Genomic DNA, 27,986 nt, shown 5'->3' with positions numbered 1-27,986 from the left:
CACAGAGTGCAGCCACTCACAGCCCCACACAAACTGTGCACAGACAGAGCTGCAGCCACTCACAGCCCCACACAAACTGTGCACAGACAGAGCTGCAGCCACTCACAGCCCCACACAAACTGTGCACAGACACAGAGTGCAGCCACTCACAGCCACACACAAACTGTGCACACACAGAGTGCAGCCACTCACAGCCCCACACAAACTGTGCACAGAGTGCAGCCACTCACAGCCCCACACAAACTGTGCACAGACACAGAGTGCAGCCACTCACAGCCACACACAAACTGTGCACAGACAGAGTGCAGCCACTCACAGCCCCACACAAACTGTGCACAGACAGAGCTGCAGCCACTCACAGCCCCACACAAACTGTGTACAGAGTGCACCCACTCACAGCCCCACACAAACTGTGTACAGAGTGCACCCACTCACAGCCCCACACAAACTGTGTACAGAGTGCACCCACTCACAGCCCCACACAAACTGTGTACAGAGTGCACCCACTCACAGCCCCACACAAACTGTGTACAGAGTGCACCCACTCACAGCCCCACACAAACTGTGTACAGAGTGCACCCACTCACAGCCCCACACAAACTGTGCACAGACACAGAGTGCAGCCCTGCACAGCCCCACACAAACTGTGCACAACACACACAGCTGCTCCCCAGCACACACAGCCCATCGTGCACAGCACAGAGTAGCAGACCCCTGCACACGACAGCCGTGCACAGCCTGCACAGACACACACAAACACACACACACAGACACACAAACAGCAGTGCACAGCCATTCACCACTCACAGCTCCACACAAACGTGTGCACACCAACTGTGCAGAACTGCCCTGGAGCAAAAACAGCTCTGCACCAACACACAGAGACACACAGAGCTGTTATCGCACACACACACACACACACACACACACACACACACACACACACACACAGCTGTTATCACACACACACACACACACACACACACACAGCTGTTATCACACACACAGAGCTGTTTTCACACACACACACAGCTGTTTTCACACACCGACACACACACACACTCACACACACACCCCTGTCCACACTCGCACACAACCACGCCGAGCTGTGCCACTCCTGCAGCCCCGGGGCGGGGGCAGCGCGGCTCCCGCGGGGCCGTGTCCCCGGTGTCCCGAGGCGGTGTCCCTGCCGCACCCTCCCCGTGTCCCCGGTGTCCCGGAGCCGTGTCCCTGCCGTGCCCTCCCCGTGTCCCCGGTGTCCCGGGGCCGGGTCCCTGGCCGTGTCCCTGCCGTGCCCTCCCCGTGTCCCCGGTGTCCCGGGGCCGCTCCCGGCGGAAGGACCGCGGCCGTGCTCCCCTCCCCTTCCGGCGGCCATGGAGCCGGGCTGGGATCTGGCCCTGGAGCCAGGCTGGGAGCCGGGCGAGCCGGGCGAGCCGAGCTGGGCCCGGCCCGGGGGCGCGCTGGGCGGCCGGGGGCTGCTGGCGCTGGCCGTGGCCAGCGGCGCGGCCGTGTGGGCCACCTGGGCCGTGCTGCTGATGCCCGGCTTCCGGCGCGTCCCGCTGCGCCTGCAGGTACCGCGGCCCCCCGAGCCCTGCCCCCGGCCCCGCTGCGCGGCCCCCTGACCCGCTGTGCCCCCCAGGTGCCCTACCAGCCCTCCAGCCCCCGGCAGGTGGCCAACACCCTGGCACTGCTGCGGGGCCGCGCCGGCAAGACCGTGGATCTGGGATCCGGAGATGGACGGCTCGTAAGGCTCCGGGGGGTTTGGGGTGTCCGGGGGGGCGAGGGTGGAGGGGAGACCCCCACCCGGCTGCTGCCTGGCTTGTGGCTGTGTGTCTGGGAGGTCCTCCTGGCTGCGGTCCAGGACCATCCCCGGCGGACCCAGAGGGTCCTCAGTGGTCTTAGACAGCTGTAGGTGGTTCTAGATTGTCCTGGGTGTCTCTAGGTGTCCCTAGGCTGTCCTAGATGGTCCCAGACTGTCCTTGGTGGTCCTAGGTGACTCAGCATGGTCCTAGGTGGCTCTAAACAGCCCCAGGTAGTTCTAGGCAGCCCTAGGTGGTCCAGGGTGGTTCTAGATGGCCATGGGTGATCTCTGGCAGCTCTAAAAGACACATGCAGGGAGCAGGGTGGGAATGAGGGCGTGGGTGGTGCTGAGCTCCGAGCTCACCCTGCCTGGGAGCCAGCAGGATGGGGTGAGTGGAGCTGGGCAGCAGCCCCTGCCCACCCAAATCCTGCCCCAGGCTCAGCACGGGGGTGCTTTGGCTTTCAGCCCTCCCTGTCTCCCCCTCCAGGTGCTTGAGGCTTACAAGCAGGGGCTGAGGCCAGCCCTGGGCTATGAGCTCAACCCCTGGCTGCTGTGCTTGGCCAACTACCGTGCCTGGAAGGCTGGGTACCACGGGAAGATCTCCTTCCTGAAGAAGGATCTGTGGAAGGTAACAGCATCCCAAGGGTCTGGATGTGCTCAAGACAGGGTCAGAGCTCTGTTTGCCTCTCCAGGGTGGATTTGCTGATGGCTGCTTGCTCCTTCCCCATCCCACACTGCTCCTGGGAGGTGGAAAGCCATCCTGCTTTCCAGGGAATGCCAGCTGGGGCAGCCCGTGGCCAGTTCTGCTGCTTGGAGCAGCTCTGAGGAGCGGTCTGAATGCTGCTGACAGGCTCACTTGCAGAGATGAGCTACTCAGGCTGACATGAGGTATTTGCAGCCTGAGCAGAGAGAATCCATCAGGGAATGTTGGTCTGGGATGGTGCTGGGGGCAGGTGTTTCCCAAGACATGCTGCTTTCACACCCACACTTCCCCATCCCACATCTTTTGTGGCATCTTTGCTCCCTGCAAGGTTCCAAAGATCACCCACAAGGTTTGGACACTCAAACAGTTGTTCCTGCTCTGCCTGCTGCTCGTTATTCCCCTTTTCCTTCTGTTTTCAGGTGAATCTCTCTGACTGCCACAACGTGATCGTGTTCCTGGCCCCCAGCGTGGTGAGTCAGCCCCTCACACCCCGAGTTCTTCTGGGCCAGCTCGAGGGGGCTTGTCTTGGGAAACAGAGGGGATCTGGGATGGGATAAGGCCAAGTGGACATCCCTGTGGCTGAGTGGTTTGGTGCTACACAGCATTTGGATTTATGGAATCATGGAGGTTGGAAAATCCCTCTGGGATGGAGTCCTGCCATTCCCCCAGCACTGAGCCATGTCCCCAAGTGCCACATCCATGTTAAAGCCCTGCAGGGATGTTGACCCCACCACTGCCCTCGGCAGCTGTGCCAGTGCCTGACCACCCTTTCCATGAAGAAATTTTCCCAATATCCAACCCGAGCCTCCCCTGATGCCACTTGAGGCCGTTCCTCTTGTCCTGTTGCTCACCGCTTGCTCCAAGTCCCAGCCTTACCCAGGGCCGGTACCAGCCCTCTGCTTTGAAGGGTCGATGTCCCAGAAGCTGCCCCACGGTCCCTGGTGGCACTGCCACTGTGTGACTGTGTCCTAAGGCTGCCTGTCCCTGGCTGTGTCTCTCCCCAGAAGCCTCCCTTGGCCAGCAAGCTCCTGGCAGAACTGCCCGACGAGGCGCGGGTGGTGGCGGGACGCTACCCCTTCCCCTCCTGGAGCCCCAGCAGCACCCTGGGCCAGGGCCTGGACCAGGTCTGGGCCTATGACATCAAGGATGTGCGGCGGGAAGTGCAGGGCAGCGCCCCGGAAAGCCGGGTCTGACCCCAGCCTCGTTAAGCCTGGTTTAACAGCAGCCTCCTCAAGCCTGGCATTAAGGGTCAGAGCCACTCCAGCCCTTGGCTCAGCTCAGGAAAGAAGTGCTTGGCCAGCATTTGCCCTGGGGACTTGCAGGGTGGCAGATCTTCATTTCTCCAGAGTGCGAGCAAAGCAAGGGAGGAGAAAAATCAGACCTGGAAATCCTGGGGTTAACGCAGGATTGAAGGGATGACGCTCCAGTGCCTCTTTTTGGATGATTGCTGCTTTATTTCAATTTAAGTTTTAAATTAAAAACTTTTAAAATAAAGTTTTGGTTGATTATTCCTCTGAGGTTTTTGCTTTGTCTTTGAGCTGCTGGATGGTCCTGGAGTTGGAGCAGCTGCGGCTCCTGGAGTTGGGCTTTGCCCTGCCATCTTTTCCAGCTCACCTCTGTGCAGGATCAGTTTGGCCCTGCTTGTCAATATAATATTCCATTTTCCACTCAAACACAGAGGAAAATGGAGTTTTCCTGCCACAGAGTCACAGAATCATGGAATGGGTTGGGTTGGAAGGGACCTTGAAGCTCCTCATTCCACCCTCTGCCATGGCAGGGACACCTTCCACTGTCCCAGGCTGCTCCAAGCCCTGTCCAACCTGGCCTTGGGCACTGCCAGGGATCCAGGGGCAGCCACAGCTGCTGTGGGCAGCCTTTCACCACCCTCCCAGTAAAGGAGCAGCTCACTCCTTTGTCCAAGCCCAGACCAAATCCTGGTCTGAGCCAGCCTTGGCTCTGTCTCAGGGGTGAGGGGAGCGAGGCAGGAGCAGCCTTTGGTCCAGGTCCAGGTCTCATCCAGGAAAAAATGTTCCAGCAGGAGCAGGAACCTGTCCCTGCAGCCCAGCAGTGAAGAGCTGCCTAGGATCCCTGCCCCGTGTCCGAGGGGTGCTCAGGGAAGAGCAGAATTCCTGCAGCCTGGCGGGCACAGGCCAGACGCCATTGTCTGGTCTCGTTTTACTCCTGTGAATTTAAGAGCAGACACACCCAGGTGGTTTCTCCCGCTGTTCCCACCTCCCAGCCTGAGAGGGATCCTTGCCTGGCACTCGGTGAAGCACAGACCTCCCTTGCAGTGGGGCGTTCCCAAGGCTGCGGCTGCTCTGGCTCGTGGCTGGCACGGGGCACTGGGGGCACCTCGCTGCCCTCAGCGTTCCTCAGCCGCAGGATCTCCTGCTTGTACCTGCAGTGGCAGTGCCACTGTCACTGCTGACAACGAGCAGTGTGGCAGTGCCACTGTCACTGCTGACAACGAGCAGTGTGGCAGTGCCACTGTCACTGTTGACAATGAGCAGTGTGGCAGTGCCACTGTCACCCCTCACAACGAACAGTGTGGCAGTGCCACTGTCACTGCTGACAATGAGCAGTGGAAGTGCCACTGTCACTGCTGACAATGAGCAGTGGCACTGCCACTGTCACCACTCACGGTCCCCAGGCAGTGAGCCATGCCAGGAGCTGAGCCTGGCACGCAGATCCCATGGCCTTTCCCAAAGGACGGGCGTTCATGGGCTGTGCCAGGTGAGGGCAGAGCCTGAGCCAGCCCACAGCCGGGGAGGCACAGCAGGAGCAGGGGGATCATGCCCTGACACACCTGCCCTGCTTGTCCTCTCCCTTCCCTGCTGTTCTCCCTGCTCCAGAGCAGGAAGAGCCAGGGAGAGGAGAACACAGATCAGGGGCAGCTGGGAGGACTTGAGTTAGAACCTGTGAACAAAAGAACTCTAAAGGTTTTATATTAGGCTTTGGGTTTTAGGTTCCTGTGAAGGTTGCAAGGAAACCTTAGAGCACCTTCCAGTGCTTAAAGGGGCTCCAGCCCAAACCTCCTCAGGGCACGCAGCCTGGCCTGTGGCTATGGAACATGTGTTACACAGGTCAAAGCCAAGGTTTGCTGACCATCCTGAACATCCCTCAGAGCTCTGCTGTCTTGTCATCCACTTCCACATTTTCCAACTTGTCTCTTTCCAGAAGCCTGGAATGTTTTCCTTCTACATATAAGAAAGCCTTACCCAAGATAAAACTTTTTGGTAAAGAGTAATAACTGAATGACATTTCTCTTTCCTCTTTATGTAGTTTAGCTGGAAACCACTGGATGAACATTTGTGTCACTTCCAACCCAATCCGTGACTGTGATTCCTCCCAAGGAGGGATGAGCATGCAGGGAAGGACACCTGTGCTGTGTGAGGTGTGTCTGTCCTGCTGCCCTGTGGCACAAGGGGTGGTGGCAGCTGCCTGCACAGCTGGAGGAGCAGTGGGACACGGGCTGTGCTGGCAGTGGGCACGGGGACAGCGCTGGCACCAAGCCTGGAGAGGGATCCCCTGTCACCTGGCAAGGTGCTGGTCGATGTACCCCTGCAGCTCTGACACCTGCTCCTCTGCCACCACAGCCCGAGCCAGCAGCTGGCTTCTCTGCTGCTCCAGGTGCTCCTGCAGGGGCACAGAACGTGGAGAAAATGTGGAAAAAAAGAGATCCGTGCCATGGGAGTGATGTTGCTCAGCCCCTCTCTGCTGCATGAGTCCGACCTTCTGACCACTTCCCCACCACTCCAGCCTCTCTGCCACAACATCTCCCTTCTTTTGGCCACAGAGGTAGGCCCCATGCAGGTGTGGAGCTTTACATCCCCAGGGAATGAGCTTTACATTCCCAGGGAATGGTGGAGAACTCCCTCAGGTTGCTGTGGACAGGGACAGGCAGGACATGGAAGGGAATATCCCTGCAGCCAGCAGGAACCAGACTGGGAAGCTGATTCAGATTCAGCCTAAACTAGAACCAGGTTGAATAGAACCACAGAATTGTGGAATTGTGTAGGTTGGAAAAGCCCACTAGAATCCAGGTGTTAACCTGGCACTACCAAGGCCACCAGTGACCCATGTCCCCAAGTGCCACATCCATGTGTCCTATAAATCCCTTCAGGGGTGGTGACTCCACCACTGCCCTGGCTGAATGACATTTCTCTTTCCTCTTTATGTAGTTTAGCTGGAAACCCCCAGGGAGAGGCAGAGCTGGGCTCTGGGTGCCTCCCAGCCCAGCCCATTCCCTGGCAAAGGCAGCTGGAGCTGGAGCTGCCGGAGCGCCGCGGCTCCTCTGTGGCTGGAGGAGCCAGGTAAAGCACACGGCTTAACCCAGCAGAACCTGGAGCCTCTGGGCTCTCGTGGCAGTTAAAAAAAACCCAAATGATGAGATGCATTACTGAAATTCAGGTTGTGGGCTTTGCATGCCCTGCTCCTGTGGTGTCTGCCCGAATTGCTGCATTTACTCACGGACCACGGCTATTTTCAGTGTGGAACACGTAGCAGAAGCTGGTTGAGGCTCAGGCTTGAGCCTGAGAGACCCCTCCAGAGCCCAGGGGCTCTGGCACTCACCCTCTCCTCAGTGCTGGCATCCAGCTAATGGAATATCTGGCATGTTTTCTAGGTGACCACGTCTTTTAGAGAGCTGAAAAGCCCCAGCTCAGGTTTCTCCTGTGCTTTGTTCCACCCCTCCACAGCTATAGCTGGTTGAGTTTTAGCAGGATAATGGAGCAGGGGGAAGAGACCCATCAAAATTTAGCAGTTTCAGGGTTTGTTGGTGTTCTGGTTCAGGGAGTCAACCCAGGACAATTGGGAAGCCAAGGAGGTGTCAGCACAGTGCCACCCAAGGATTCCAGACAAACTCCTGCGCTGGGAAGGAGGAAAAATGGGACCATCCCAAATGGGTGGTGTCTCACAGGCCTCTCTCACATTGTGATCCACCAAAGCATTGGGCATGTGCTTAACTTCAGCTTTTAAAGAGGTCAGTGGGGCTAAAAACATGATTAAATCAAATATGTGCTTAAGAGCTTTCTTGGATCAAGGCCCAGTGACCAAGTCTCTTCCTGCAGGAAGAGGGGACAGCTGCCTCTTCTTCCCAGAGCAGGCCCAGCAGCTCCCTTTCCCTGCCTACTGCTGCCTCCAGCCAGGCAAAAAAAGATTCCTCAATCCAGACATCCATGGGAATTTGGAATGGCAGATATCCCAAGAAAGAAAGGGCACTTACTGCTCCGGAGGCGCTGGGAAGGCAGAGGCTCCTTTCAGACTTTTCTGGAGGCAAAGGAAGAACAGAATTCCTGTAAACATGAACCCATTGCAATCCCAGATCCTGCCACTCAGAGAAATCCTGCCATGGAATGGGTTAGGCTGGAAGGGGCTTTAAGGATGATCCCATCCCACCCCCTGCCATGGCAGGGACACCTTCCACCATCCCAGGCTGCTCCAAGCCCCATCCAGCCTGGCCTTGGACACTGCCAGGGATCCAGGGGCAGCCACAGCTGCTCTGGGCACCCTGTGCCAGGGCCTGCCCACCCTCACAGGGAGGAATTCTTTCCTTACATCCAACCTAAATGTCTCCTCTTTTAGCTTAAATCCATTCCCTTTGTCCTGTTACTGTCTGCACATGTAAAAATACATTTTCCCTCTTTTCTGTAAGGCCCCTTGGAAGTGGCACAAGCTATCCCAGCACTCCCACAGCCACCAGTGCCATGGCAAGGAAACCATGGGTTGTACAATCTGAAGGTTTCACATCTCCCATCCTCTGAATTTCTAAATAAAGACCCACATTTGCCTAGTGGGAGGACATTTCCCCATCCCTGGCAGTGTCCAAGGCCAGGTTGGACAGGGCTTGGACCCACCTGGTACAGTGGAAGGTGTCCCTGGCCATGGCAGGGGTGGAACAAGATGAGCTTTAAGGCCCCTTCCAACCCAAACCATTCTGGGATTCCATGATTCAGTCACATGGGGATGACTGTTGTGTCCCCTGCCTGTGCCCCAGGCACAGCAAACCCTCAGGGAAAACATGGATGTGGCACTGGGGGACACGGCTCAGTGGTGGCGTTGGCAGTGCTGGGGGAATGGTTGGACTCAATGAACTGTGAGAGTTTTTCCAACCCAACAAATCCTACAAATGCCTTAAGGAAGGGTCTCATGGAACTCTTCCCAGCGAGGCCCAGCTCCCTCCCCTCCCTACCTGCTGCAGCTCCTGCAGCTGCATCTCCAGCTTTGCCTTTTGCTCCCGCAGCCGGTTCAGCTCCCGGGAGCTGTTTGTCAGCAGCTCAGGCTCTGGGATAGACAAGTGGAGCTCGGCAGGGCCACAGTCCACGGCACTGCTGCCCAGGGACCGGATCTGCTCCCGCTGCAGCCTGAAAGCAGCACAGGGTCAGTCCCTGCCCGCCCTTCTTGGTGACACCACGGAGCAGCAGAGAGCTCTGCTGCTCTGAGGGTGCCACTCGCTGGGACCTGCTGGTTCTGGCCACCTGCAAAGGAAAAGTGGGAAAGTTTCTGAAGGGAGCTTGTCCTAGAGCTATTTGTGGCTTTTCTACCACGAGTATTTCTGCTGCTTCCCACAGCCCAAGCTGCCGAGAGAGCTGAGAGCGCTGCAGGGACGGGCTGGGAGGTGGAGCTATTTGTGGTAGCTCTGCATTTCCACACCATCCACCGTGGGATCAATCTCTCACCCTGCATTTTAAGTGGGAGGAACATATGTGCAAAGCAGCTCCATGGGGTCCAGAGCACCCTGATGTGCAGCTGGAGGCAGCTTGATGCTGGATTGCCAGGAGCAGGGAGATAAATGTGCACTCCAGATCCTCTGCTCCACCTGGGAGCCCTGCTCGCCTCCTCCTAGGGCAGGCCACGGCTGCTGGGGGGTTTTTCCACCTGGCCCTAAGGAGGAGGTAGCTGAGGTTTACCCATAGGCAATCAGCAGGTTCTCGTGCTTCTTGGCCAAGTCCTGCAGGCGTTTCTTGTAGCCCCGGGCTGCCCGAGCCAGCTGCTCTTCCCGGCTCTTGTAGGAAGCCCGGATGTCCCTGAGCATCCTGTCCACAAAGCTCTTCATGGCAGCGTGGCCAGCTGGGGCTTTGCTGTGTCCTGTCACGCTGCTGGGTTTGCTGTCCATGTAGTTCTGTAAATGCACAGAGAGGGAAATCCAGGGGGAATGGCTTCCCACTGGGTTAGAGGGGATATGGGGAAGGGATTGCTCCCTGTGAGGGTGGGCAGGCCCTGGCACAGGGTGCCCAGAGCAGCTGTGGCTGCCCCTGGATCCCTGGCAGTGTCCAAGGCCAGGTTGGACAGTGCCTGGAATCACATGCTCTAGTGGAAGGTATCCCTGCCATGGCAGGGGGTGGCACTGGATGATCTTTAAAGGCCCTTCCAACCCATTCCATGGTTCTATGGCAGCTCCCCATCCAGATTTCCTGTATGGCCATGCAAAATTATCAGTGAGCTGCTGCTGGGATTTTTCTTGGTCAGATTACAGGGATTAAAAAACCCTTTCTTTATGTATTTACTCTAATTTATTGGCAGCAGCCAAGAAGAGGAGGGTGTCAATATGGAGATGCCTGAGGAAACAGCTGGAGCTGTGCCAGGGCAGAGTCAGGCTGGATTCTGGGAAAGGTTTTTCCCCCAGAGGGTGCTGGGCACTGCCCAGGCTCCCCAGGGAATGGGCACAGCCCCGAGGCTGCCAGAGCTCCAGGAGTGCTTGGACAATGAACTCAGGGATGCCCAGGGTGGGATTGTTGGGTGTCTGTGCAGGGACAGGGGCTGGATCCATGATCTTTGTGGATCCCTTCCCACTGAGGATATTCCATGGTTCTGTGGCACCTCCTGGGCCAGGAGGGCCCCGGGCTGGGGGTACCCACTGCCAGGTCCCTGATGTGCTGCGCCAGCCGGGAGCGATATTCCTCGTTCAGCTCCTTCAGCTGCAGCTGCAGCCGGGAGTTCTCCGCCTCCACCTCCTGGAGCTGGCCCTGGGACGTGAGCAGCACCTGCACAGCAAACAGAAATCCTGCTGGCCTGCTCCTCCGGCCAGGGATCGGGAGCTGAGACACTTCCTCAGAGCTGAGGGTCTTCATTTCCAGACCTTTGGCTTCACTAGAGCTGGGAAGGTCCTGGATTTTCAGAGGAACCCACTGGAAATGTTTATAATCCCTATTCCCCTGCTACTTTCTGTCATTTCCCACCCCCCACCCCGGTGATTCCACCAACTCTTTCTGCAAACCAGTGAGAAAAATTCCTCCCACCAGTTTTGCAAGCAGCGCTTCCACCACGTGCAGGAGGAAACTGCACAGGGACAGCCTTGGTGTGACAAGCTCCCTGCAGAGGGAGAGGTGTCGGAGCACCTGGGATGAAGGCACCCCAGCCCTGGCAGCTCAGGAGGGGTGGGTGGCAGCCCCTGCTCACCGCTGGTCGCTCCGCCTGCCCCTGCCGGCCGGCTCCCATCGCTCCCTTCGCCTCCTGCAGCTCCTTCCCCAGCGCCAGCCTGGACACACAGCGGGAAACTGGGTTTATTTGAACTGCCCAAACTCCTTCTCCATCCCTGGAAGTGTCCGAGGCCAGGCTGGACGGGCTTGGAACAACCTGGGATAGTGGAAGGTGTCTCTGTCCATGGCAAGGGGTGGAATGAGATGGGCTTTAGGGTCCCTTCCAGCCCAACCCATTCTGAGACTGTCATTCTCCATAGGTACAACACAGGCAGCTTTGGGAAGAAAATCACTTTGGAACGACAGAAATCTCCCAGCAGCAGCTGCCAGCATCCAAATGTGTGTAAACCTGTGCCACAAAATCTCTCCCCACCAAAGATGAACATCCTCCACAGTTCAGAGGGTTGAGTCCTGTAGCATTCCTGCTGGGGCAGCCTTTCCTGGGACATTAACTCCTTTCCAAGGTGATGGAAAATCCACTCTGTGTGTAAGGGCTGGGCTGGATTAATCTCTGGGATGTCACACGTTCGCTGTGTATCACAGACAGTGGATTTTCAAGGTGTCCCTTGGACAACACCAACTTCGATCTGACAGCTCTGAAGAGCCTTAAAAACATCAGGTTTTCCTTCCAGGCCTCATTCCTTCCCTGTTCCCCCAAAGGCAGACTGCCTCCTCTCCTGCTCCCATGGGTCAAATCCAGTCCCACAAACACCTGGCCACTCACATTCGCTCCTCCAGCTTCTGCTGCTGCTCATCATATGTTTTCTTCAGTTTTTCCAGCTCCACTTTTATGTGATCCTGGTTTCCAAGCAACTGAAGGACAAACGAAGAGGAAGATGAGGCAGAAGGCTGAGTGAAGAGAGGACAAAGTGAGGAGAACCTCGAGCTGAGCACTTGTCCAGCTGAGCAGTGCCGTGCTGGGGGAAGGACTGCTTTGACTGGGAGGGGCTGGTGCCCTGCAGCAGGCAGGAACGGTGTCTGATGCACAGCCAGGGCACGTGGAGGGACACATGTGTCGCTCTCCCGAGGGAAACGCTCACGTTGAGATTCCCAGCAGGAGCTGGTGGCGGAGCCCAAGCTGGTTCTGCAAGGGCTGCAGATGGGGAGGAGGCAGGGACCATCTCTCTGCTCTCAGTTTTGGGTGCTTCATCACCCCCAGATTTCTCAAGTGTGAGAAAGAAGGGAAAAATTTCTCCTTTGCACTTCTTGGCTTCTAAGCTCCTCTCTGTGTTCCCCCTGCCAGGGCATGGACGCAGGGAATCACCTCTGCCCTCCTCAGCTCTGCCTGCACATCTGGAGGTATTCCTGTCTCATTTTGCAACTGCAGGGTTTAAAAAAAGGATTTAAAATGAATCAAGGCATCAGCTGATCCACAAAACTCAAGTTAGCAGCAGGAGGTGCCAGCCGCAGTTGGAATCAATCCCCCTCTGCTTCCCAAGGATCCTGCAGCAGAACCCCTCACACTCACGTTTCTTTCCAGCTCCTGCTGCTCATGTTCAGAGGCAGCTGCATCCTCGGGCTGGTTTGGGGAGAGAGAAGAAGGGGCCTGGTAGATCCCTGCTCTCCAAGGGGCTGGTGGAGGGGCAGACAGTCCCTCACCTTCCCCCTCCGAGCGGAGCGGGGGTGTCCTGCTGCTCTCCCTCTTCCCAGCCCTTGGGAGGATTGATGGGCCAAGCCAGGGGGGAGGCTGCTCTCTTTGGCCAGGCTGAGCAGCTCCTGGGTCAGCTCCTCATTCCTCATCACCTGCAAGGTCAAACAAGAAGGAAAGAACTTCTGAAACCCCCCTCTGGTCAGCACATCCCTGCTGCTCCTGGTGTGTGCTCCAGGCAGGCACCCCCTCCTCAAATCAAGCTTTAATTTTAGTTCTGTCTCCTATATCCAAAGATACTGGTGATTTTCTGCTTCTCATGAAATGCACTGCCATGCAGCAATGTTATTCCCATGGAATGTTATCCCTCTGCAATCTCACACCCAAATCCAGACCTCAGTGCCAGCCCTGGCACAGCTCTGCCACCACCTCTGCAGGTCTCCAGCTCCCTCCTCGCCCCCACCCTGCACCCTCTGTTCAGCTTACCAACACTTCAGGAACATCCTTCCCCACGGAGCAGCTTTGAGCAGTGCTGGGCTCCACAGTGTAAGAAGAGCCAAGTCTTATCCATCCATCCATCCATCCATCCATCCATCCATCCATCCATCCATCCATCCATCCATCCATCCATCCATCCATCCATCCATCCATCCATCCATCCATCCATCCATGTCCATCCATCCATCCATCCATCCCTCCATCCATCCATCCATCCATCTATCCATCCATCCATCCATCATCCATCCCTCCATCATCCATCCCTCCATCCATCCATCATCCATCCCTCCATCATCCATCCCTCCATCATCCATCCATCCATCCATCCATCCATCCCTCTCTCCAGATGACACATTCCCAGCTGGGTCGGGATGCCTCCCCCAGCAGCAGCCAGCCCACAGCCCGGTGTAGGCAGCATTCAGAGTGCTGCTGCTGTGAAGTGACACATTTCCAAAAGATAAAGAGGATCTGAATGAGCAAAGCTCCGTTACAGGTGATCTGGAGGGAACACTGGGGGAATTCATGTCTCCCAGGAGAGTTTCTGTGTAGATAACAAAGCTCTGGTGGGGTTTATGACTGGGGACAAGCTTGAGTAATTGTTACCATGGCAGTGAATCGGGAGGATGGGAGGCAGAGGTCATCTGAGTCATCCGTGGAGAGAATAGCTTATCAAAAGATAGCACGGGGTGGGCTGGGGGAGAGCGAGGAGAAAGGAGGCTGACAAAGAGGTGAGATATACAGCTGTGAAACCTGACAGCTCTGCAGAGACAGCTCCGCTTGTTCCCCGACCCGCAGCGATCCATCTGCAGCTGTCAGCCCTGACAATTTGATCGCAGGGGTCACAAGGACCTGTTTAGCCAAAAAAAAGGGGGCAGTCCCCGGTTTGAGTTGGGCTTCGCTGCCGTTCCCGAGCTCCCGAGCCTGGCGTGGCTCCAGGGAAAACCCCGGCGTGGAACCCAGAGCGCGTTTGGGCCCCCTCGGGGGCTGCCGCCGCAGCCGCCGCGAGCCCGGGGGACAAAGGGAGAAGGAAACGGAGAGCCAGGAAAGGTCAGAGCCTTGAAAAGGAAGAATTTACAGCGAGTCAGAAAACAGGCACCGAGTGCCTGCCTGGCATCTCCTGCGAGGCGCTTCCCAAGGCTGGGCAGGGCCGCTCCTGCGGCCGGGGCAGGCGCGGATCCCGCGGACAAAGGAGCCGCCGCAATCCAGAGGCTCCGGCTGCTCCCGGACAAGGGGCCGTGAATGAGCTCGCCGAGCTGCTCCTGCGCCAAGCAGCCATGACAACATATTGGCAAGGTCACAAGTAGCACTTGTAATTGGGAATGTGTAAAAGGTTCATTGTCTCCCCCAGAAGAGCGCCGGGAAGGGGAGGGGGCAGAACCGCAGGCTGCTTTTCCCATTTCCTTTGGGAAAGTCCGCACTGGGAACATAATGAGCAAGAGGCCCATGTCGCGACAAGTCCCAGGCTGCCAAGCCGGAGCCTCGCTGGCTTCAGGCAGGGATTTTTGGGAGTCGGAGCCAAGGAACTGGGGTAAACTCCTCGGCATATGGAGGACATCCAAGGAATTCACCTCTGGCTTCTGGCCCCGCTTCAGCACTTCTTGGAGCAACCTGGCCTGGGGGAAGGGGTCCCGTGGCAGGGGGTGGAATGGGATGGGTTTTAAAGTCCCTTCCACCCCAAAGCATTCCTTGACTCTGTGGTTCCTCAGGATGCTATCTGGCACAGAACTGAATCCACGTGCTTTCACCCTCTGAACCATCCCAGGATCCATGTGAAAACTGTGTGTTATTACCTCTAGCCTGCTAAACCCATCATTTAGAGATGTCAGCTGCCTGAAAATCCAGCTTTTGACAAACACATTGCACCCCCTTGGGGACAAGAAGCAGCTGAGAGTGCTGACGGCTGAGCTATTCCTCCCTGAGCCTGGCACGACCGGGAGCAGAGCAGCTCTGCCTCGTGCTCCACGGGATCGCAGGGTGGGATCACCCCCTGCAAGAGCTGAGTTCTCCTCCTTGTGAGAAATTCCCGTTTCTCAGCTTCTGGGAGACAAACGATCTGTCCCCAAGGGTCCCTAACTCGCGGATGCTCATTGTCCTGCTCTGCCAGAGCCCATCCGGGCACACTGCACCAGAGCAGCATTCCTGCTGCACATCTTCCCAGCACAGCTCGGCATGGAAAACCAGGTCACTGAGCTGAGGCACCAAATATCTGCTGGGGGAGGGAGGGAGCAGGAGCGTGTCAGTCATTGCATCCGATTCAAAACGGAGGAGAAGCGGGAGGGGGGAGAGGAGGGGACAAAGGAAGGGCTATTGAAGTAGCCAAAGAAATACACAAATCTGGGTCCAAAAGCCTCTGGTTAATCATTGCTGAGCTAGCAGTCAGCGGGAAGGTGTCTGTCTCTTAAGGAACCACCAGAAACTCGCTTGAATTCGGTGTTTTTATGAACTTGTCGACCTGAAAGCCGCCAGGCCCCTTCCCGCCGCCCGAAATGAGAGCGGCTCCAATCCGTTCACGTGCGGGCTGCTCAAGCCAAGCAGAAAAAAGGGAAACAAAGCGCGCTGGCAGCGCCGGGGGACCGGCCCCGGGCAGCCCCGCCGTGACCTCCGGGCAGCGCCGTGGGGCCGCCGGGGCAGCGGGAGGGCTCTGCCCGCGGGGGCCGGGGAGCAGCGGGCCAGCACTGCCCTGTCCCCAGCCCTGTCCCCAGCCCTGTCCTCAACTCTGTCCCCGGCCCTGTCCTTAACTCTGTCCCCAGTCCTGTCCCCAGCCCTGTCCCCAGCTCTGTCTGCAGCCCTGTCCTCATCCCTGTCCTCAACTCTGTCCCCAGCTCTGTCTCCAGTCCTGTCCCCAGCCCTGTCCCCAGCCCTGTCCCGAGCTCTGTCCTTAACTCTGTCTCCAGTCCTGTCCCCAGCCCTGTCCCCAGTCCTGTCCCCAGCCCTGTCCCCAGCCCTGTCCTCATCCCTGTCCTCAACTCTGTCCCCAGTTCTGTCTCCAGTCCAGTCCCCAGCCCTGTCCCCGCTGCCCGGGCAGGTCTGCAGGCCCTGTGGGAGGGAGCTGTGTTACATCAAATCCCCAGAGACAATCCCACAGCCAGGCTGTGCCTGTCACAGCTCAGAGGCTGGACATGTCCTGGCCGTGTGTGCTGGGACCCTGAGCCCCCTGGGCTGGGCTGAGCCCCCAGCATGGACAGCAGGAGGGGGGGATTCTGCCCCTCTGTCCCCTCAGGTGAGACCCCACCTGCAGAGCTGCCCCAGCGCTGGGGTCAACAGGACCTGGAGCTGCTGGAGAGAGTCTAGGGGAGCCCATGGAGACGCCCCCAGGGCTGGAGCCCCTCTGCTCTGGAGCCAGGCTGGCAGAACTGGGGGTGTTCAGCTCAGGGAGACCTCAGAGCCTAAAGGGGCTCCAGGAGAGCTGGAGAGGGACTGGGGGGGTCAACAGGACCTGGAGCTGCTGGAGAGAGTCTAGATGCCCCCAGGGCTGGACCCCCTCTGCTCTGGAGCCAGGCTGGCAGAACTGGGGGTGTTCAGCTCAGGGAGACCTCAGAGCCTAAAGGGGCTCCAGGAGAGCTGGAGAGGGAGTGGGGACAAGGCATGGAGGGACAGGACACAGGGAATGGCTCCCACTGCCAGAGGGCAGGGCTAGATGGGATATTGGGAAGGAATTGTTCCCTGGCAGGGTGGGCAGGCTCTGGCACAGGGTGCCCACAGCAGCTGTGGCTGCCCCTGGATCCCTGGCAGTGTCCAAGGCCAGGCTGGATGGAGCTTGGAGCAGCCTGGGACAGTGGGAGGTGTCCCTGCCCATGGCAGGGGTGGCACTGGATGTTTTTTCTGGACTTGGTGACCTTTAAGGGATCTCTCAACAAGAACATTTGTACAATTGCATGAGAAGCCTCCCTGGAGCTGAGCTGTGGTGGGATGCACAAACGAAAGCCAAGCAAGGCCCCTGCACAGCAGGGATCGTGAGGTGGAGCTGGATCTGTGGAATAACCCCTGGCACGAGCACTGGTATGAGCCCTGCAGCCTCTCTCACCTCCTTGTCCAGCTCCCTGCCGAGGGCCAGGTAATTGCTCTTCAGGATGATGAACTCCTCCCCCAGCTCCTGCCGGCTGCTCTCCAGGGCGTGCAGGCGCTCCCGCAGGGAATCCCGCTCCTCCCTGAGCCCGGCGCTGCCCTGCTCCAGCTCCTGCAGCCGCCTCTCCAGAGCCTGCATCTGCACGGGGCAGAGGGTCAGAGCAGCACAGCCAAACCAGAGGGCATTGCCTGGCAGCTCCTCGGGCCTGGCTGCTGGGGGGAATTCAGCTCCCTCGAAAGCCAGAGGAGATGGCAAGCAGGGTAAGGGTGGGTGTGTTAGGAGCTGCAGAGCTGGGGGAAGCACTGGCAGGGCTGAAATTGGCAGTTCCCAAATTAGGTACCGTCGTTTTCAGCTGGAAGTTCTCGGTCTCATAACGCTCCTTCATTTTGTTTGTCTCGATCTGGAGATCCACGAGGTCTTTGGAAATCTGGGAGAGACAAACTCAGTGAAGGCCGTGGTTGGATTCTGAGGCCAATGTGATGTTTGAGCACAAGACAGCCCCCCCAGAAGGAGGAATTCCCCCCAGATTTCCCACTGGGGATCAACTGGCCATCACAGCTCAGTTTTCTCCAACTCCCAAAGTTTTACCTTCAGTTTTTCCTCTTCACTGAGGACCATCCTGGTTGGGAAGTCCATCCTGGAGCCAGGCAGTTTCCCCATCTCCTCCCGCGGGTCTCCAGGCTGGTGCATCTCCTGGTTCCTGTCCTCCAGCTGCACCAGGAGGCACAAAGCAGCTCCAGGGCCCTCCTCTCCCTCTGCCCCTGGCCCACCCTGCTGCTGGAAGAGCTCAGCACATCCAGCTTTGCAGAGCCTGAACAGATCCCAGCCTTTCCAGCAGCCATTTCTCCCCTGTGCTTAGGATTCCCTTAGCAGAGTGCTGCTTCCACGAGCTGGGGAGGGGCTGCAGACTTTCATACCTGGATTTTCGGGCAGCAAGGTGCTCTGTCAGAATACTCACACTCTCACTTTCTGCAATGATTCCAAGGTCCATGTGCTCAGAGGCAGGGGCTCTGCACAGGGCTGGGCAGGCAGCGACTGAGAAGCCCAGGAAGGATCTCTAAGGAACCTCTCCCGGGAGGTCCAGCACTGTTGCTACCAACTCTGGTTACCAGAGGCTTCCACCTGGATTTTAAGGTGGCTCCAAACCTTACAGCCCTCGGAGCTGTTGGAGGGAGAGCACTGGCACTCCCAGGAGGATTCAGTTCTCCTAGCTCAGCCCACAGCAGAGACTGGAACAAGCAGCTCAGGAACACCCCCAGGGCAGGCAGGGAGGGGGTACCAGCCCCTGGATGGACCATTCCCAAACCTGGCTGCAGGGATGGCCTCCACCTCCAGTGCAGGGATATTCCAGTGCTTTAGGGGCTGACAGGAAAGAGGGAGAGGGACTTTTTACATGGGCTGACAGTGATAGGACAGTGATAGGATGGGGGGGGGAGATTTTAAAGTAATAGAGGAGAAATTTAGAATTAATAAAGAGCAGGGATGGATGGGATATTGGGAAGGAATTGTTCCCTGGCAGGGTGGGCAGGCCCTGGCACAGGGTGCCCAGAGCAGCTGTGGCTGCCTCTGGATCCCTGGCAGTGTCCAAGGCCAGGCTGGATGGGCTTGGAGCAGCCTGGGACAGTGGGAGGTGTCCCTGCCATGGCAGGGGGTGGAACAGGATGGATTTTAAGGTCTCTTCCCACCCCAACCATTCCGTGATTTCAAGGGCTGATTAACCCAATAATTAACCCACTAAACCAACCACCTGCTCCAAGCCCATCCCATAGTATCTGATTTTCTTCCAGGAAACTTCCTCTTGATCCCTGCAGTCCTTGTACCTCCCCTGCCAAAGAGCTGCTCCAGAGGTCCCAGGATCTCTGAGTTCTGGTGCAGCAAAGACCTTTCCCAATTAATTTCTTCACATCAGAGCTGCTGTGTGGAAAAATATGTTTTAAAGCAAAGCACACACTGAAACAAGCCTGGATTAGCACAGACAGTGCCAAACCTGGGCTGTGCTGGTCTGGAGCTGCTGCTGGCTCCAAACTGGGACCTGCCAGGCTGGAATGGGACAAATCCCACAGCCAAAAGTGTTTTGAGAATCTCCAGGGTCAGAGTGAGGGTAACAGGGAGTGCAGGGCAGAGTGGATAACCTGGAAAACCTTGAACAGGGGTGAAATCAGATGGACTGGGAGACCTTTAGAGGGCCCTTCCAACTCAAACTCTTCCATGATTCTAAAATGAATTCCAGCTCTTAATCTCCTTGTTTCAGGCTTATTATTGCTGCTATTTCTGGAGAGTGGGTGAGTTTAGGTAAGAATCTGTCTCCCACAGAAAAAAAGCTTTGACAATATAATGTTCAAAAAAGCCCAAAGCTCTGAATAACTCCTCAGGATCTGTCAGAGCCCAGCAGATGAGAGGGAGAGGGGCCATCCCGACAGAGCTCCATGACAAGCAGAGCTGCTCACCTGTCCCAGAGCCCCCAGTGAGGGGGCACAGAGGCCAGAGCCAGGGGCTGAGCGCTTCGGGGGGCTCAGGGAAAGGAGAAGCCAGCAAACCCTGCAATTACGGCTTGTTTTTCTGCAAAAGAACTTAACAGACCTGAAGTAATTTTATTAAGGCAGTGGAAGTGTTGATGAGAATTCACAGTCTCTTCACACCCAGCGCTCACACCCTGCCCACGGCGGAGCCGAGCGGGGGGAGCCGAGCAGCAGCTCCGCTCTCCGAGGGCACCCGGGGGTCTCAGCCCCACATGGACACCCCAAGGGTGGGCACCCCCATCCCACAGCCCCCGGATGCTGTCCCGGCCCCCCAGACCCTGATTTGAGGGGGGTCAGCCCCACCCCTCACACGGCTGCTCCCTGAGCCGCAGCGAGCCCGCTCTAATTAACGGCAATTAACAGATGCACACGCGGCGTTATTTGTGCAATAAATAACCTGGGTGCCAGGTGCCCTACCGGCGCCAGGAGTGACAGTGACCACTTTTCCCAGGGGCTGGGAATACAACGCAAATTTTGTGTCGGGCAACACCACAAAAAGCAGATTCGGGCTGAGAAATTAAATTTTGGGGTGTCACTGAATCTCCACCTCCGCTCCGGACTAAAGCACACAACCCCACCAGAGCCAAATCCCGGCTCTGCCCTGAGGGGTTTCACTCACTTAAACCCAGCCCCGGGAGCGCGGCTTTAGCAGATGGAACCGCTCCTAAAGCCACGGAGCTCCGGGAGAGGCATCCCCGCACCGAGCCCGCTGCTTGGTGTCACCTCTCCTGCAGCCCTGCCAGGGTCACACACGGCCCTGTGCCCCCCCGGGGACCCCGAGCGGAGCAGGGGAGCGGCCGCCCCCCCCGCAGCTCTGGGCAGAGCCGCACGGCCTCAGCGCAGTGATGGCTCCATCTGGCTTCCAGCGCCAGCACGGGGAGGCCGAGTCTGCTCCCGGACCTGCCGGATTCCTCCCGGGATGCCAGGGGAGCACGCTGCCAGCCGGGGTGCCAGGGGAGCACGCTGCCAGCCGGGGTGCCTTTGGTGCCCGAGCCTTGCTGCCCCAGGGATGGGGAATCCTCCGGGCACTCGGCTCCCACCGATCCCCCCCCCAGCACGTTTTCTCTTTATACCCAACCTAAATCCACCCTCTCTCAGTTTAAACCGCCACCGTTTCTCCTGGCTTGAGGAAAAGCTTTTCTGTGTCACTTTTCCAAGCCCTCAGGCTGCCGCAGGGAATTCTCCAAGCTGTTCAGCCCCAGCTCTCGACGGAGCGGCAGAACACCTCTCAGCCACCCCAGGAAGAACAGGAAAGGTTCTTCCAGCCCCCAGCCACCTCCAGGGTCCCCTTTGGATCTGCTCTGGCCCACCCAGGTCTGCCCTGTCCCGGGGTCCATCCTGGGGTGGCTGTGTGTGTGCTCCGGGGGGCTGAGGGGGGAACCACCTCCCTGCCCTGCTGAGCTCCCTCTGGTGATGCAGCCCAGGGGATGTTTGGTTTGTGGGTTCTGTGGAAAACGGATTTGTAGAGAGTTTTTAGGGTTTGATAGAAGGTTTACACGGTATGTGTTTGTATGTAAAATTTGAGATAAGAAACGCCTCTCAGTAGCCCCATCCCTGGGTCAGAAAAGGGTATTGTCCGACAGGCTGCCAGCACCCACTGCCACCCCACATCCCATTTGTCACCCCCTGGCACCTCCAGGCGCTTCACTGCAGGGCTGGGAGGAGATTTGGGATGGGGCAGGCAGGGAGCCGCTGGAGGATGGGGTGGGGCTGTGATCTCGGGCAGGAAGAAAGCTCTGCTCCCTCTGCCCCCTCCCACCCCATCCCTCAGGAGGAAAGCTCTGCTCCCTCTGCCCCCTCCCACCCCATCCTCGGGAGGAAAGCTCTGCTCCCTCTGCCCCCTCCCACCCCATCCCACCAGGCTGCTCCCTCCTGTCCGGGTCTGGAGAGCTGCCATGGCACATGGAGAGCTGCATTCCCCTGTCCCTGCCCACCCTGGCACTGCCCTCAGGATGGGTTAGGCACGGTGGGAGCCTCCCTTCCCTCTGCTCTCTCCAGTTCCACTCTGACAGCCGCTGCTCTCCTGCCCTTCCCTGCCTTCTTGCACCTCCAAACCCCTGCTCCCAGGGCCCCTCTATCCCACACACCTCAGAGTCTGGGAATTTCCCCATCTTTGCCTCCAGCAATGGCCCTGACCACCCTGAGTCACGTCCTGGGGATGTCCTCACCTCTCCAGTCCAACCAGTCTGGCCAGGCTGGTGCTGGTGACACGGTGGCCACGTGGGCCACCAGGGCAGTCATTGCCATGCCTGGAGCTCCAGAACATCGGGCACCGTTCCCAGCCTCCCACACGAGGCTCTGCAGCCGTGGCAGGGCAGAGGTGGCACTCACAGATGCCCATGGGGACCTTCACCAGCAGCTGCCTCCAGTAGCAGGGACCAGGGTGACCAGAACGTGGTTGAGCATCAGGCACAGTGCCACTCCTGGGGCTGGGTCCCTGCTGGTGTCCCCAGCAGATGGCACAAGCCCTGTGGTGCTGGTGTCACCCCTCCCCTCTCGATGGGTACGTTTTTGGTCCTGAACAAGGAGCAGGAGCGCTAGTTACCCTGGCAACATAAGATGCTCTCCTCCAGACAGGGACAATATTTGGCAAGATCTGCTAAAAATACTCCCTAACTCAGCTGTGACAGTGCCACACATGTCACCTCCCTGCTCCCCAGGGCTCCTTGGGTGGGTTCTGTCCCTCCTGGTGTTCAGAGTGTTCCTGGTCACTCACCCTGCCTGGTGGGGACTTCCCGGGCTCCCACAGCAGATGTGGCCCAGCACTGTCCCCTGCCCAGGTCAGCCAGCCCGGGGACACAGCAGGGACAACAGGGACAGCTGGTGACATGTCCCACCCAAAGGGACTGGGAAGCTCCCTGGGGAGGGACCTGCAGGAGCTGGTGGGGAAGGTAAATGATTTCTTAGAGTTTAAATAGGTTTAAAAACTACTTTTTAATGATTTTGCTGCTTTTCCTAATACCATTACAGCCTTCTCCATGGCGACCAGGGAGGGGCTCAGACTTTGGCCTGGGCTGGGAGTTTATCTGCTGGAGCTGAAGGGGTGGGGGGATCACACAGGGGGTCCACACCAGCCAGGGACACGCTGGGAAGGGGACAGGCGTGGTGGGGACCCAAAGCCAGGTCCCCACGGTGGCACGTGGGGGCCCTGGGGTGCAGGGACCAGCAGCTGCAGGGTCCCAGCATCTCTTGCCACAGGACCCATCTGGAGACGAGGCTGCCAGGGAGGTTTAGGGCACAGACAGGACTGGAGGAGATGCCTCAAGGATCTCTAAATGTGGAGATGGGTCCAGCTCCTCCCTGCACCACAACCACTCTGGGAAGGGATTTCCCTATTTACCCTCCTCAATTTCCCATTGCATCTCATTTGATATATCCCCAGGGAGGGTGCTGGAGGCAGGGATAAACCTGCTCCCAGCTGCAGGCAGGGCTTGTTTAAACTTCCCAGTGAGGTTTTGTGGGTTTTGGCTGACTGGCCTATGCTGGTTCAGCTCTTTTTAGCTTCCAGATTGATTACACCTTGTGTCAATATGTGCTCAGTGCCTATTAGTGGGTGCATGTATCCCTATCTCTCATTTCTCCCTCCTGATCTATAAATTCCCAGAAGACAGGATTAAAATAGAGGGGGAGGAGGATTCCACTTGGGGCCAAAAGGGAAGAGGGAAAGCAGAGCCTGTGGGAAAGTTGGGTGGCAAGGCTGGAGCCTGGATGTCTCTCTCCAACTCCTCTTCTTTCCATGGGCATGGCAATGCCTGGTGAGGAGCTGAGGTGTGGCCTGGGAGCTGGGGAAGTGCCAGGCTCCCAGGGGAAGGGGCAAGGTGGGAGCGTGGTGGGGTGCCCGTGGTGTGGGAATGGTGGGGAGAGAATCCCTGCTCCTTCCAGAGCAGCCTGGGGGAAGCAGGGCTGGGAAGAGCGACTGCAGGGCAGAGATTGCTGCCCTGGAGCTGTGGCTGCCAGTGGTGCCAGCCTGGTGCAGCTCCAGGGAGGAGGGGACAGGGGAAGGTTCAACCATGGCTTTGCTATCTGGCCACAGGGCTCCTCTTGCTGGGGCTTTTTCTTTCTATTTCTTTCCTGGAAACTGGTAAAAGATTCCACAGAGCCTGTGTTGGAGCCTGGTGGGGAAATAACCTGGGACACAGAATGGGGTCAGCGGCCTCCCCAGCGTGGTTTTGATGAGCTGCCAGGAGCAGAGTGTGATCTGCCAGCCCTGGAGCATCACCCGCCCTCATCCCACTGTCTGGGGGCTGGCAGAGGAGCAGGGGACCCCCAGAGCCACCACCCCACCAGGGGGACCCTGGCTGTGCTCTCAGTTTCCTTTGGCACAGAAGCACTGGGCAGAGCAGGGTGTGGAGCTCCCAGCACCATTCCCACTCACAAGGCAAGACAGGAGGGAAAATGGGAAAATGCCCAGGAGGGGCTGAGGGTTCTGCCCTGAGGTTTTTAGTACCACACTAAGAGACTTCTTTCCCTTTTCCCAACTAATTTCCCACTTGCATCACCACAAGCCCTCAGGTGTACTAAGGCTGATCCCCAAACCTTTAATCCTTGTGTCCTGTGGATGCTCCAAGCCCCAGTGTGTGGTTTTTGTGTCCTGATGGAAAGTGAGGACCCAGTGCCAGGGCTTACCCAGGGCAGAGCAGGGCAGGGAAGGGTCAGTGCTGCTGCTCAGCACCCTCCAGGAGCTCAGGGCATGCTGAGCTGGGACACCCTGTGAGGTTGTCCCATTCCTCCCTCCACGCTCAAAGCCCACACAGACCCCATCTCTGGCAGGACCCTCCTCTGCAGGACCCCCATCAGGTTCTGGGACATCTCGTTGCGTGCCCTTGTCCCGAGTTGCCCCAAGGGCAGTCCCGAGGAGCCCGTCCCGGTGCCACTGCCCTGGCCAGGGTTTCCCCGGGGCTCAGCCACGGCCGGGCCAGCAGCAGTGGGGTTAAGCCCGGCCGGGCGGGTGGCTGGACAGGCGTCAAGGTGGTTGCTCCATCCATCCCTGCGCAGTCGGAGGGGCCGGAGAGCGGAGCGGGAGCGGGAGCCCTGCCCTGCCCTGCCCGCCGCCATGAGCGCAGGCAAAGGTGAGGCTGGAACTGCCCTGGGCCAGGCTGGGGGGACACGCAGGGAGCGGGGGGACACGCTCGGGCTCTGCCCGGGCTCCAGTCACCCTTTACTCTGCTCCTCCTCCACTGCTCATAAGACATTTTGGGGGACCCCGAGCTGCCTGGGGGGCTGCAGGCACTGCAGGGCAGAGCCCACACCTGGATGGGAAGTGCAGGGATGGGCAGGGACCGTGGGACTGGGACCCTTCAGTGCCCAGCGACTCACAGGGGGCAGCCGGGGAGGAAGGAGGAGAGGGGTCTGGGGGCCTTTCCCCAGGAGAGGGAGAAGCTGCCGCTGCAATATGGAGATGAATTTCGGGGGGTCCCTGCACCCGAGGGGTCAGAGCTGTGATCTTGGACCATTTCCCAAGGAATTCAGCCTCTGAAAACTCCCGCAGCTGTCCCGTGTGTGCAGCGGGCCGGGACTCACCCCTTCCTGCCCCCCGAGCCCCGGCGGTGCGGGCACCCGCCCAAGGGGTCCCAAGGGTGTCCCCCAGAGCAGCCACAGTCCGGCACTGACGCTGTCCCCTCTCCTCCACCCCCAGCAGGCATCCCCCTCCTGCTCCCCCTGGCCCTGCTGCTGGCTGCCGCCTCCCAGCCCCCCGGGGGGGACCCCCCGAAGGAGCCGGGGGACGGGGAGGGCCCGCGCTGCCCCAGCCCCTGCGCCTGCAGCCTGGACGATTACAGCGAGGAGCTGAACGTCTTCTGCAGCGGCCGCAACCTGAGCCGCCTGCCCGAGGACGTGCCCCCCAACGCCAAAGCCCTGTGGCTGGACGGCAACAACTTCACGCTGCTGCCGGCCGCCGCCTTCAGGAATCTGTCAGCCCTGGACTTCCTGGACCTGCAGAGCAGCCAGCTGGGCTCCGTGGAGCAGCACGCCTTCCACGGGCTGCGCAGCCTCTACCACCTGCACCTGGAGCGCAACCGCCTCAGGCACCTGGCCCCGCACACCTTCCTGCACACGCAGAACCTCGTGTCCCTCAGCCTCAACAACAACCACTTCAGCAAGGTGGAGGAAGGGCTCTTTGCCGGGCTCTCCAACCTCTGGTACCTGAACCTGGGCTGGAACTCGCTGGTGGTGCTGCCCGACAAGGTGTTCCACGACCTGCCCAACCTGAGGGAGCTGATCCTGGCTGGCAACAAGCTGCCCTACCTCCAGCACCAGCTCTTCTGCAGCCTCACAGAGCTGAAGGAGCTGGACCTGAGTGGGAACGCGCTCAAGGGCATCAAGATCAACGTCTTCGTCAAGCTGCAGAAGCTGCAGAAGCTGTACCTGAACCACAACCAGATCAACGCCATCGCCCCCCGCGCCTTCATGGGCATGAAGTCCCTGCGGTGGCTGGACCTGTCCCACAACCGCCTGGTCTCGCTCTACGAGGACACCTTCCTGGGCCTCCTGAGCCTGCACGTCCTGCGCCTGTCCACCAACTCCATCACCAGCCTGAGGCCCAGGACCTTCAAGGACCTCCAGTTCCTGGAGGAGCTGCAGCTGGGGCACAACCGGATCCGGGGCCTGGCGGAAAGGAGCTTCGAGGGGCTGGGCCAGCTGGAGGTGCTGAGCCTCAACAACAACCAGCTGCAGGACATCAGGGCCGGGGCCTTCCTGGGGCTGCACAACGTGGCCGTGATGCACTTGTCTGCCAACTGCATCAAGGTCCTGCCTGACTTTGTCTTCAAGGGGGTCACCAGGCTGCACAGCCTCCACCTGGAGCACAGCTGCGTGGGCAGGATCCGGGCCAACACCTTCTCCGGGCTCTCCAGCCTGCGGCGGCTCTTCCTGCAGCACAACAGCATCTCTGTCATCGAGGACCAGAGCTTCAGCGACCTGCACGAGCTCCTGGAGCTCGACCTCAAGCACAACAGGCTGAGCCACCTCTCGCCCCGGCTCTTCACGGGGCTGAGCAACCTGGAGTACCTCTTCCTCTCCTCCAACCAGCTCCTGGAGATCGCCCAGGACACCTTCAGCCCGCTCCAGAGACTCTTCTGGCTCGACCTCTCCCACAACCAGCTGGAGACACTGGACAACAGCGTCATCTCCCCGCTGGCCAACCTGCGGTACCTGAGCCTGAGCAACAACTCCCTGGAGACCTTCTCGGTGGCATTCCTGCGCCCCCCCTTCGCCCTGGAGCAGCTGTGGCTGGGGGGCAACAACTGGCACTGCAACTGCTCCCTGAAGGGCCTGCGGGACTTCTCCCTGCAGCACCCGGCCGTGGTGCCGCGCTTCGTGCAGTCGGTGGCCGAGGGGGACGACAGCCACGTCCCCATCTACACCTACAACAACCTCACCTGCCTGCACCCCCCGGGCCTGGCGGGGCTGGACCTGCGTGACACTGCCGAGGAGAGCTTTGCTCACTGCTGAGCTGGGCTGGCCCTCCCAGGGACCCTCATGCCGGCCCTGCGGCCACCCCAGCCAGAGCACGGATTTGCCACCGCCTCCAGCCCAGCAGCCACCTTGCTCAGAAGATGCTGGATGGGCACCAGCCCCCTGGGCTTCAAACTGAGTATTTCGGTCCTTTAATATTTAAATAGCAGCCCCCAGGGCAGAGCATGGTTGCTCCCAGCTCCCAGCAAGAGAATCTCTGGATGGGGGAATGCTGCACACCCAGCCCTGCAGCCACAGCAAAGGGCAGCCCTGCCCAGGCCAGGACTTTTATGAGACAAAACAGTGTTTTCCTGCCATGGAGCAGTGGAGAAATCCTAAAAGCCCCCCCGAGCTTAGGGAAGGGGCAGAGGACTTGCTGCAATGATTCCTTGCAGCAGCAGGTGTAGGCAGGGCACAGAAAGGCACTGGTTGCTCACCTGATAAATGGCAGCAGACAAATAAACCTTTGGAGCTATTGCAACCCACCTTGTAAGTTATGTTTTTTCCAAAGCTCATGCTGCCCATGGTTGGGATTTCTCCCCAGAACCCCTCAGGGTGAGAGATTCAGGATCCCAGGGAGCTCCCAGCATTTCCTGCAAGCCTTTTGTGGGGGGTGGCTTGTTCCCAGGGAGGGAGCAAGAAATGCCCAGCTATCCCACAGAAGCCAACAGCCCTGACAGATTCCAGCTGCTGCCCAGCTCTCCAAATCCCAGATAACCCAGATAAGTGTCCAAAGGTCAGACAAAATTTTCCTGGAAAATTGCATGAGGGGAAACCTGCTTGGGTGTTGGTCCTTGTGCAGTGGGAGCAGGGCTGGGTGCTGCCCCTGCCTGCTGGAATCCAGTCTCATTTGTGGAAATCCAGGATTTCCCTGCCTTCCCAAAACCTCACAGTGAGGGGGAATCCCAAAGGCAGAGAGGGACGCAGGCAGGAGCAGCTCAG

At 58.7% G+C, this 27,986-nt stretch overlaps 3 protein-coding genes across 3 annotated transcripts; 2 read left to right on the top strand and 1 right to left on the bottom strand.

Annotated features, from left to right (window-relative positions):
* The first annotated feature begins 1,357 nt into the window (after positions 1 to 1,357).
* Positions 1,358 to 4,021, top strand: ANTKMT (adenine nucleotide translocase lysine methyltransferase). The gene is made up of 5 exons (XM_041406953.1): positions 1,358 to 1,571; positions 1,640 to 1,744; positions 2,289 to 2,429; positions 2,924 to 2,974; positions 3,509 to 4,021. Exons 1-5 carry the CDS (start codon positions 1,374 to 1,376, stop codon positions 3,695 to 3,697), a joined length of 684 nt encoding a protein of 227 aa, XP_041262887.1. The 5' UTR covers positions 1,358 to 1,373; the 3' UTR covers positions 3,698 to 4,021.
* CCDC78 (coiled-coil domain containing 78) lies at positions 3,989 to 18,064 on the bottom strand. Its single transcript, XM_041405071.1, is given in 16 exon segments — positions 3,989 to 4,141; positions 4,785 to 4,902; positions 6,040 to 6,168; positions 7,690 to 7,772; positions 8,695 to 8,866; positions 9,413 to 9,624; positions 10,361 to 10,486; positions 10,902 to 10,980; positions 11,646 to 11,734; positions 12,390 to 12,440; positions 12,521 to 12,664; positions 17,032 to 17,211; positions 17,414 to 17,500; positions 17,662 to 17,903; positions 17,906 to 17,963; positions 18,032 to 18,064. Coding segments are annotated over 16 exon segments (1,956 nt in total).
* A 6,973-nt stretch (positions 18,065 to 25,037) lies between these two features.
* IGFALS (insulin like growth factor binding protein acid labile subunit) lies at positions 25,038 to 27,145 on the top strand (the record flags this gene model as incomplete). Its single annotated transcript, XM_041405056.1, has 1 exon — positions 25,038 to 27,145. A coding segment is annotated over one exon (2,004 nt), but the record flags the coding sequence as incomplete, so codon positions are not given.
* Between the last annotated feature and the right edge of the window lie 841 nt (positions 27,146 to 27,986).

Source organism: Onychostruthus taczanowskii, unplaced genomic scaffold (assembly GCF_017590055.1).
Source record: "Onychostruthus taczanowskii isolate IOZ18803 unplaced genomic scaffold, ASM1759005v1 scaffold10, whole genome shotgun sequence".
Classification (NCBI taxonomy): domain Eukaryota; kingdom Metazoa; phylum Chordata; class Aves; order Passeriformes; family Passeridae; genus Onychostruthus; species Onychostruthus taczanowskii.
Note: the sequence above shows the minus strand (reverse complement) of the source record. Positions and strands in the feature narration are given on the sequence as shown.

What these genes read in the sequence shown, in the direction of transcription:
- ANTKMT (XM_041406953.1), top strand. Translation starts at nt 1,374, where the DNA reads ATGGAGCCGGGCTGGGATCTGGCCCTGGAGCCAGGCTGGGAGCCGGGC. An exon ending in GCGTCCCGCTGCGCCTGCAG is followed by an intron (nt 1,572 to 1,639) that starts GTACCGCGGCCC and finishes TGTGCCCCCCAG; the next exon opens with GTGCCCTACCAGCCCTCCAG. An exon ending in TGAAGAAGGATCTGTGGAAG is followed by an intron (nt 2,430 to 2,923) that starts GTAACAGCATCC and finishes TTCTGTTTTCAG; the next exon opens with GTGAATCTCTCTGACTGCCA.